Consider the following 11,215-nt stretch of genomic DNA (forward strand, 5'->3'; position numbering starts at 1 on the left):
TGTGTGCTCATAAGGTGTCAGGTCTACCTGATAGCGTGTGTGCTCATAAGGTGTCAGGTCTACCTAATAGTGTGTGTGTTCATCAGGTGTCGAGTCTAGCTGATAGTGAGTGGCTGACCTAATACATTATTGTTGCTTCCAGTTTGTTCAGATATCATTCTATGTTGGCCTCAGCGTCACAAATTACCAACTGACGACCTACCCTCTTGATCACTGGTGGATCAAATATGCCAAAGGTTACAGACGATTCCTGGAGAAGTCATTCCTCAGTGTGGTGTTTCCTATGAGCTTGGTAAGTTCCTACTTGGGGAATTTTATTATAAGTCAGTAGCATCACGTCATGTGACGTCCGAGTGATGATGATCTTTATAAATTGTGTGCTCACAGGCTTTTATGAACCTACAATCATAGCGAAACGGCAAAGATACATAACTTTCACTTCACCCTGATTCTTCGCCTTTTCCCGTATACAAACGGGTTCTGCTTTTTTCGTGAGCCTCTCAACCAGCCCTAACTAGGATGATTGCTGACATCCATGGGCTGGGGCTGACAGGGGTACCAAGACTTAACTCTGGTTACCCTCAAATGATGTTCATCCCTCTGCAATGGACTCCTTACTTAAATAAAATCTACACCTCTTCCAATCTCTTCCAGTTTGTCTGCAACACGTTCTGGTATGTATATCACACCAACAGGGAGTTGATTTACCCCAAGATGATCGAAAAACTAGTTCCTGCTTGGTACAACCATACGATACACACACTACCTGTGCTGATAGTGTTTCTACATTTGATCCTGGTGGAACCTGAGTCCAGTCCACTTTCTATGAAGACCTCCATGATCATACAGACTGTGTTCCATGCGGGCTATCTGTCCTTGTAAGTTGACCATATTTGGATTTAGTGGGAACGGCTGAAAACCTAAATTTTTCAACTATAGGTACTCTTATTATAAGTTGAGTATTAGGTTCTTTCAAGATGTTTCACGGATGTTTCATTTCCAGGATGTTTCATGACCAATACATGAAAGGTGTTTGGTTGTACAAATTCCTAGGCTACTACGCTGAAACTTGGACTAGGGCGTTGCTGGCACCAATATTGCTGAGTTTCGTTATCCCATATATTTACGTCTGGATTGCATACAGGATAAATGACGAGCTTCGACCAACAGGTAAGTTCTATACTCCGTGATGGTTCAACCTTTGAAGGGTTTTTTTCAGGTTTTATTTGAACGTCGCATTGCTGCACAATCAAAAATTAACCTTTTCAAGTAAATTTGATTGCTTCCTAGCTTTCGTTATGTATTACCTGTGACTATAAGTACTTAAATATAGGATACCTCTAGTCTCTAGTCAACTCTATTGCATAGACTCATTGGGGTAGATATCTGTGAAGACCAAAAAATTAATGGAGAATCGATTGAAATGAATATGTTAACAGCTTGACAGCCCACCTTTTACATCTCCCAGTGTTCTTCCTGTGGGAATAATTTTCACTCCTCTTCCGTTTGGTTTCAGTCACCAAGGCTAAAAGGAAAACCACGGGGAAAGTTTCAGCCAAGATCTCTCTCAATCAGTCCTAACTAGGATGATTGCTGACATTCATGGGCTGGGGCTGACAGGGGTACCAGGACTTAACTCTGGTTACCCTCAAATGATGTTCATCCCTCTGCAATGGACTCCTTACTTAAATAAAATCTGCACCTCTTCCAATCTCTTCCAGTATGTCTGCAACACGTTCTGGTATGTATATCACACCAACAGGGAGTTGATTTACCCCAAGATGATCGAAAAACTAGTTCCTGCTTGGTACAACCATACAATGCACACATTACCTGTACTCATAGTGTTCCTACATTTGATCCTGGTGGAACCTGAGTCCAGTCCACTTCCTATGAAGACCTCCATGATCATACAGACTGTGTTCCATGTAGGCTACATGTTCTTGTAAGTTGACCTTATTTTGGAGTTAGTAGGAACGGTTGAAAACCTACACCGTAAAATTTTCAAACATATTAGGTAGGTATTATAAGTTGAGTATTAGGTTCTATCAAGATCGGTAAATTAGTCTAAAGAGGAGGGCGCTTATTCAATGTCAGCCGAGTTCTAGAATTTTACTCTCCCTTGAGGATTTGGCTTCAAAAGTGGTAGAAAACCCCTTCGGCATTAACTTTGCCCAGTTCACAGCCGAGTTCTAGAATTTTACTCTCCCTTGAGGATTTGGCTTCAAAAGTGGTAGAAAACCCCTTCGGCATTAACTTTGCCCAGTTCACTTGTGAGCGCACAGCATCGGCAGATTTGGCAGTGTGTCAGGCTAAGTTCCAGTATTTTACTTTTACTCGTAGGTATTTACGAGAGCTTCTAACATTTACCAATCTACTTACCTTAGGTTCCACTTTATTTCCAGGACGTTTCACGACCGATACATGAAAGGTGTTTGGTTGTACAAATTCCTAGGATACTACGCTGAAACTTGGACTAGGACGTTGCTGGCACCAATATTGCTGACATTCGTTATCCCATATATTTACGTCTGGATTGCATACAGGATAAATGACGAGCTTCGACCAACAGGTAAGTTCTATACTCCGTGATGGTCAGCTTGCTTTCTCCTATCCTGTCTTCCTTCTCTCTTCGATGTCGGGACGATAAGACCTTAGCAGTTACAGTTCCCTCTGTCAAACCTCTTGGAACAAAATGGTAGGTACTATTGCAGTTACCGCGGCGCTGAGTACTGGCTACACACATTCTATAATCCGTTTCTCTTATCCTTTTTTACTTTCCTTATCCTATAGGAAGGAAAGTAATGTAATCGGGTCAAATTTTCGATAGTCAGTTTTTAATGCTAAAACACGTTTTGAAGTCCCTAGAGCCTAGATCCAAAGTTTCAACCATTGGTCCGTGTGTGTGTGTGTGTGTGTGTGTGTGTGTGTGTGTGTGTGTGCACAAAAAATGTGACAAGGATGTAACACACAACGTTTAGTTGAGATAGGTGCTACGGTCAGCGGTATTTTGACCGTTTTTTGGCGGTTTTCAGCTATACCGACTATACGGTTAGAGATATTGTAAAAGTTAGGTTAGGAGAACACCCAAATAAGCATCGTTACAGGAACAAAATGAGTGATAATACGCCTTGAACTATAGCTTTTCCGCGGAAAAAAACCTAGGGGATTGGATCCATGAATTAAGATAAAAATACCACAAAGAAAAGGTTTAAAATAGGTCGAATAACCCTTTTTTATGAACTCTATTAGATATCTTCTGTGAAGACCAAATTAATGGAGAATCGATTGAAATGAATATGTTAACAGCTTGACAGCCCACCTTTTCCATCTCCCAGTGTTCTCCCTGTGGGAATAATTTTCACTCCTCTTCCGTTTGGTTTCAGTCACCAAGGCTAAAAGGAAAACCACGGGGAAAGTTTCAGCCAAGATCAAGAATAAGAAACAGTGAAGTTGGAAATTGAAAATCAATCGTTATAGTAATAGAGCACCACCAGTGGAGTGCTAAATATCAAGATTGCTGGGAGGCGCGCGATCATAAGGAGTACGAAATAGAGTTTCAAGTTTCAAGGTTTTTCGTCATTTCTATACCTAATACCAACATTTTCGCCAAGACAGTATAAACATAAACTCGCACTTCGTGCTCGGGAGGGGGGCTTCGCGTGTACGCTACGTTACGTATACGGTCGCGCTGCCCTCCCGGGGGCTTCGCGGGGTTGCGCATAAAATAAATTATCTACTGCGCGTTTTATGGGAAGTACGTATACGGTCGCGCTGCCCTCCCGGGGGCTTCGCGGGGTTGCGCATAAAATAAATTATCTACTGCGCGTTTTATGGGAAGGTGACTGATACACTACGAAGTACCTATCCGGCGTGTAGCTATACCCCGTATTTTGATCACAATACAATGTATGGAGAGTGAATCCATAAAACCTCGTAAGTTGAACTTTAAACTTTCTTTGATTTTGAGGTTTTTAGCCAAGATGATAAAACTTCTTCCTGCGCAACTTCTTGCGTCGATATTATGGCCGCCTGTTGCTTCAATTCTTCTCTAGATCAGTTAGAGAAAACAGGTATGTTGAGGACCCCTCAGTGTTGAATGTAAAGCCTCGTATGTTGAAAATGTTCCATCGTGTTTTAAAGTGAACCAAGTTTTGTGTTAAAACGTTTACAATGCAGTAAGTTCTGTTCAAATTATTTTTTTCGTTCTTGAGTTTTATTTTATTTAATTTCTATAATTAAATTTATAATTAATTGGAATCCTAAATAGCTTTTAAATTTATTTTTAAAACAAAGATTCCAACATAGGTACAAGATTTTATTCGTATGTTTTTAAATGTAAATTGTTTGGGTTGATAAGAACTAGGATTAATCTAGTGTATAAATCGACTTTATGTGATTTTTTTCTCGATTATTATGGTCTACTCTACTACATTGAAAAACCTTCATTTTATATTCTGTTTATTATAGATGTTGAATTGTTGAAGAATAAAAACGGTTCTGGCATAAAAATACCTACTCTTTCACCTTGAAACATACGAGGCTTTAGAGTTATAAAACGCCCTTTTCTTTAAACATACGAGACTTTATTCTTATGGTTACAGGAACAAAATGAGTGATAATACGCCTTGAACTATAGCTTTTCCGCGGAAAAAAACCTAGGGGAAAACAGAGCAGATTTAATAATGCAGTCACTTTCTAAGAAGTCTAAAGTGGAAAGTGCACCGCTCACAGCGCAGAAAGTCTTGCAACACGTCTTGCCAATGAAAGGATCCCGTGTTTGGATGTTCGAGCAACTGAGTTTGAGAATCATTCAGCAAGCTGATCATATTTTAAACGACATAAACGATGTTCAATGTTATTTTGTGGACCCCAGCGTGGAAGCAGAGAGTTCTAGGAGCTAGGAAAAAGAGAGTTGTAGGAGCGAGGAAAAAAGAGTTCTAGGAGCGAGGAAAAAGAGAGTTCCAGGAGCGATAAAAAAGAGAGTTCCAAGAGCAAGGAAAAAGAGAGTTCCAGGAGTAAGGAAAAAGATAGTTCCAGGAGCGAGGATGAAGCTAAGTTCCAGTACTTTTGGCTTTGACTCCGATACTCCAAATAAAAATAACATGGATAGTGATGTAGAATTGTAGACTATGATCCCAACAACATGTAAAATATAACAGATTGTTTTCTCATCAAATTTGTTCGTTTCATCGTGTCTGAGGTAAGTAGACGTCAATTTTCATTGCAATTCTTTATTTATTCTTACTACGTGGTCAAGAAGCTCACCTGGTAATCTGGAGGGCATGGGTTCAATCCCGGCCGAGTTATGGAATTTTGTTCTCAACATTGTTTGAGAACTTGACCAGAAGTTGGGGTATAGAGGAACAATATTTGCCCTACTCCAGCAGTATAAATAACTACTATTGTTCATTCATTCATAGGTTGCGTCTTCTATGGGAGAAGCTAGCTCTATATATTTCTTCAATAATGTCTCTCCCCTATTGTTACGTATATCATTATTATATCTTTATATTAAACCTTCTCCTTTCAGGAGGGCATTGAAAAATGAAGAAGTCTACGTTCCAAATGCTGTCGGTCATACCTGCCTACTTTGGCTCGATTGGTTCTCTCTTCCGGACTCACAAGCAAAAGATAGCCAACTTTTACATCGTCACAACGGCTGTCTATTATCTACTCACTATCGTCTGCAGTGCTGTAACCTTCATCAACGTAGATCTGGAAGTGTTTTACAATGAACCAGTTCTTAAAGGTTATGGGGACGGAATGTTTAAATGCATTTCCATTTGGAACAACGTAAGTTTCTTTACATAGGATATCTAATACAAACCTAACCAATAATCGCCAATGTAAGCTTCTTGTCAAATTGCTTATAATACCTACCTGTTCGTAAATTTATCCTGTTCGTACTAGACTTTTATTTAAATAGCTGGCAAAGCCAAAATGAGTGCAAAAATTCGCCTCAAAATAGAAAGAAAAAGAAATCTGGCACATTCAACCTGGACTAGTGTGTAAACCATACTGAAGTAATATGCTAATATGTCTACTTTGCACCGATGTCTTTGTAATCTCACTCGATTCCCGAATTCACTTCATTGAGGCGTCAATAGACGTTGTTTTTGAAAAGGTCCATTTTAAATGACCTTTGTTGGCAGTAAAAATTAGTTGTAACTCTACGTAAATGAGGGTCAAAGATTAATCATAGATAATAAACTAAATAAACAGTTTATTATACGCATGGACACACCTACAACACAGTGCCTACGAAGGTGTTAGGTACATAACACTTCTATTCTATTCTAATAAATTAGCTTGGATGTGAGCTCACTTACTAGAGACTAGTCATCACTGTTCTTCTTGAACTTTCCACAAATGTAAAAGGTTCAAAAGGCAGCCCTCCTCACTTTGAATGTATTTTTAAAAACACGAAGAGCGACCCCAAAAAAAGGGTCTTCTGTTCATCACAGGTCTCAAAGAATCATATTTCTTGGACTCGTTCTAGGAAACTTGAAAGGAATTTGGTAAGTATACAGGGTGTCCCAGAATTTATGCTTTAATTGATTTTCTCTGTAGTATTCCCACTTAGCTGGGTAAGTATAGGTACCTGTAATGTTTTCAATGCCGATGTCGGAAATTGGGTACTGTACCGGACTAAACTTTGACCTCTTTGAAGGTAAGTATACAGGGTGTCCCAGAATTTATGCTTTAATTGATTTTCTCGGAGCCTGTTCGAAATTTCGAAAAACAAAAAAACCCGTAACTTTTTGATTTTTGAAGCGGACATTTTGGCAATATCGCGATTCGCGAAAAATTTCGCGAAGTCCGCGAATCGGGTACCAACTTTGGATTTTTAAATTAGAACCCCTATTTTTTATTGCAAATTCGTTTTCTACGTTAAATTTGAAGTATAATCGACTACTCACTCGAATTTTTGCGATTCGCGGTTTTCGCGGAATTCGCGAAAAACGCGAATCACAAAAGTGCTTATAAAGTACAAGTGTGACCTATCAAATCTGAGTGTTTTTTGCTCCCAAATCTTATGGTCTCATTATTTTTTCGATTTGGTCCAATATTTCGCTGTTTGCGATTTGCGCGGTGTTCGCGAAATCCGCGAATCCTACATGTTTTCCAAAGGTACGTGTGTGACATATCAAATCATGCTATTTTTTACTTCTAAATCTTGTGGTGATATTATTTTTTCAATTCACTTCATTTTTGACTGTTCGCGGTGTTCGCGAAATCCGCGAACAGTCAAAAATGAAGTGAATTGAAAAAATAATATCACCACAAGATTTAGAAGTAAAAAATAGCATGATTTGATATGTCACACACGTACCTTTGGAAAATATGTAGGATTCGCGGATTTCGCGAACACCACGCAAATCGCAAACAGCCAAATATTAGACCAAATCGAGAAAATAATGAGACTATAAGATTTGGGAGCAAAAAACACTCAGATTTGATAGGTCACACTTGTACTTTATAAGCACTTTTGTGATTCGCGTTTTTCGCGAATTGATTTGAAAACCTCTGATTCAGACCTTTACAATGAGGATCTTCTTTTACCTCGCCTTTTCCCGTGTTCAGACGGGGTCGGCGTTTTTCGTCAGCCCTCAATCAGCCCTAGGGTGATTGCTTTGGGCTGACAGTTGGTTTTGGCTACAAAAAAATTACAAGTGGATGCCCTTCGCAATCAACCTTTGTTATTTCTTCAGCAAGGGAAATTTCAGGCTGGTGAACTCCCTATTTTAAAGTACCCCAATTAGACTCAACTGTCCCTAAATGTAATACTTAGGTAGAAAAAAATTGCCCTCTGATTTGGAGCAACTGGCCCTGGTAAGCCACTCATCAGAACTGCTCAAATTCTTGCCCCCTCTCTGAAATCCTGAATAGGGGCCTGATTCAAAATGAGCATTTTCAGTACCCCCTTGATATTTTCCTGAGGTATGTGTATAGGGTACGTGACAATCTTTCCTACAAATAGCATAGGGAAAGGGAGTTGTAAAACAGCTGCTATACTGTTACCTACACAGTTAAGGGTTGTTGTTTACTTTAATGTTTTTATAAAGATTTTATATGTTTAATTGGGCTTTGATGTTTACTTTGTGTTCCTACCTCTAAAAAACAGGACGAGTGGCCTTTTGTCGAGTGGCCTTTTGTCGTCTAGTTGAGTTTTTAAGCATTTCTGAGGAACAGAAAATGGGAATGGATCCCTGAATCACACTCAATGTGACTACAATCCAAGTTGAAGCTTAGATCTTAGATTAGGCAACCTGATTGTTCATTTGGTTTATTTCAAATCAAATATCTCTAATAAATTTAACATAAAATGAGTTTAAACAAAGAATGTGATCCAGGAACACTCAAAATAGCCACAACAGTAAGTTATAACCTTATAACTTAGATATTGAACTCAGAACACTCAATGAGGCCAAAAAAATAAATTTAATTCAAATTGTGGTCCCAGAAAACACTCAACGGGGCCACAACAAGACGTTTAAACTGAGATCATGGTTCCAGAACACTCTTAATGTGCCTATGACAATGAGAATCCCAGATTGTGGTCCCAGAACATTCAATGCCCTGTTGTAGCCCCCAAAACAATAAGTATAAACTGAGATTCTGGTCCCAGAACACTCTCAAAGCACCTCCGACAATAAGTTTAATCTCAGATTATAGTCCCGGAACACTCTCAAAGCGCCTCCGACAATAAGTTTAATCTCAGATTATGGTCCCGGAACACCCTCAATCTCACCAGGGTCGCTACTTACCGGATGACGAGCGGCAGCGGCGACGGCAGCTGCTTGCATTGTAGCGGCTGATGGGTACATGTGGCCTTAGCTTCAATACGGAAAGCGAGCCGTTCCGAGAACGAACATTATCCCAAATCAGGATAAAATCCGCCCCGGGCGGGAATCGAACCCGCGGCCTAGCGCTTTCGAGGCAGGCGCAATACCAACTAAGCTAACTAGGCTGGCCTTTCAAGGAAGAGTGATATTACCACCTCCCTGTTTGGTTTCAAATCATAGCGCGGTTAAACTTTTGGCGGGACAGACCCATTGAGCATAGAGAGAGAGAGTTAAGGGTTCTCTATCTGAAAACCCAAGCTTTTTTCCATAATATAAATGTATGAAGTGAAAATACATAGGTATGCTCTAAACACCCTCCTCCGACCTCACAGTTCCCTCTCTAAAACCGAGTATTTTTTTTTTTTTTTTTTTTCGAAAAAAACTCACGTGAGTTCCCGTGCTAACAAATAAAGTACGTATATTAAAATGTAAATGTAAAAAATGTAGGAAATAGAAATACAAACAACTTTCTAATTCATTATTATTAGAAAAAAATTACCTAAAACGAGATATTCTCAAAAAACCCTTTTTTTAGCCGCCATTTTGAAACGGGATCGACCGTTATGGGATTACAGTACATCCTAGAGAAAAAGTGTAAATGTATGAAATGTAGGAAAGAAAAAAACAAACAACTTTTTAATCTATTGTTATTAGAAAAAAATTAGCTGAAAAGAGATATTATGAGAAAACCTCTTTTTTGGCCGCCATGTTCGAAAAATCCTTACGGTACGGGATTACGGTACATCCTAGAAAAAAAGTGTAAATTTACAAAATGTAGGAAATATAAATATAAAAAACTTTCTAATTCATTGTTATTAGAAAAAAGTTACCGGAAACGAGATATTATCAAAACCCCGTTTTTGGCCGCCATTTTGAAAAAAGGCCGCCATTTTGTTTGTGTGCATGATTTTTGGTGTCACCCCTTCCTAAAAGTTTCATATTTTCCCAATGAAGGTCCATACCAAATTTGGTGCTTTCCTGAATAAATGCAGCTTTTGGCCAAAATTGTGACGTTGGGCCACCCACTAAATGGGTCTTCTCTTTCCCCTGTTTTGAATTTTTAACGAATTAATTGTTATTATTGTTATTAGGTTATTACCTATAGGTACTTTAATTAGGTTTATTAATAGGTTACGAATGTTGATCCACGCATAAATTATGGTTTACTTCGAATTTCTTGTCAGTTATACCTAGGTGTTGTACCTACATCTACACTGACGGTTCTCCCTCTTTGGCATATGGTTCTCTTCTCCTCAGCTGATTTAGGTAAGTAGGTACCTACTTCATATTGTCTCCAAATTCTCCAATACCTACCTTATTTGAACCCAAAACGACTTCTTAAAAAATGGAATACCTATCTATTTGATTAATTGGTTCTGTAGATTCTGAACCTATAGATTCTAATGCCAAATAACGTTGATCGACTCCTCAAAAGGAGATCTACCATCCACAAGTGTACGTTCAGCGTTCACAGCCATATTGTAGGGTACATACCTAGAGGAGGGAAATAAAGGGACATCAAGGAGTTAGGAGGGCGGGAGAGGTAATAAAAAAATCCCTTCCCATTTTCCCCTCCCGCTACATTCCTTCTCTCCAAGCTCTCTCTTATTTTCTTAAGTCTTTACACATTTTTAGCTTTTGAGAAAGGAAAAAAATCAGATTTTCTTTCTCTCCTTCTATCTTTATCTTTTAATGTCGCCTTCCTTCTCCTTCCCCCTTTTTTTTCATCTTTAGGTGATTTTCAGGGAAAAAAGGGGGGGAATGGGAGGAGAGGCAAGAGGGAAGAGATCAGAAAAAAACTGAGGACATACCTACCTAGGAAGAGAAGAGACAAGGAAGAAAATGATATACCACAAGAGGGAAGAGATCAGAAAAAAAAAACCGAGGACATACCTACCTAGGAAGAGAAGAGACAAGGAAGAAAATGATATACCGGGTGACGAAGAATTCAGTGCGTTTTTTCTTTGAAAATTGTACAATTTCAGTTGTTTTTGAACTAAGTTTTTGAGGTTAAAAAAAAAACTCCAATGACAGTAGGTAATTTTATTGTTCTAAATCTTCATCTTATTTTATTTTTATGAACGGAAAAGTTTTGGTTAGAAAATTTCCACCCTGACCGGGATTCAAACCCAGCACTACTCGGGCACAGGGGTGGCGATTGTTCTAAATCTAAAGTATAAACACTAGTGAATTCACCAAATGGTAGAACTCAAGAACGTGGAAAATTCGGTAAAAGGATCCTCCGATCCTAACAGAATCCCATAGGCCAGGAAAAAAGGTACAAAATCTTTTTCGGTACTTCGTTCATGTTCGTTCATCATCGTCATTGTAAACACGCATTCATTGGTGATTTGTCACGTGACATG

At 39.0% G+C, this 11,215-nt stretch overlaps 1 protein-coding gene and 1 long non-coding RNA gene across 2 annotated transcripts; both read left to right on the plus strand.

The window, feature by feature from the left end:
* Positions 1-131: 131 nt before the first annotated feature.
* On the plus strand, positions 132-3,603 carry LOC103525037 (androgen-induced gene 1 protein-like). Its single transcript, XM_026820257.1, has 4 exons — positions 132-292; positions 1,722-1,945; positions 2,406-2,572; positions 3,387-3,603. The coding sequence occupies exons 1-4, from the start codon at positions 284-286 to the stop codon at positions 3,449-3,451; spliced, it is 465 nt and encodes a 154-aa protein (XP_026676058.1). The 5' UTR covers positions 132-283; the 3' UTR covers positions 3,452-3,603.
* Positions 3,604-5,138: 1,535 nt separating this feature from the next.
* On the plus strand, positions 5,139-5,763 carry LOC113465602. The gene is made up of 2 exons (XR_003390259.1): positions 5,139-5,203; positions 5,534-5,763. It is a non-coding gene; the product is annotated as an uncharacterized LOC113465602 (long non-coding RNA).
* Positions 5,764-11,215: the final 5,452 nt, after the last annotated feature.

Source organism: Diaphorina citri, unplaced genomic scaffold, assembly GCF_000475195.1.
Source record: "Diaphorina citri unplaced genomic scaffold, Diaci psyllid genome assembly version 1.1 scaffold133, whole genome shotgun sequence".
In the NCBI taxonomy this organism is placed as follows: Eukaryota; Metazoa; Arthropoda; class Insecta; order Hemiptera; family Psyllidae; genus Diaphorina; species Diaphorina citri.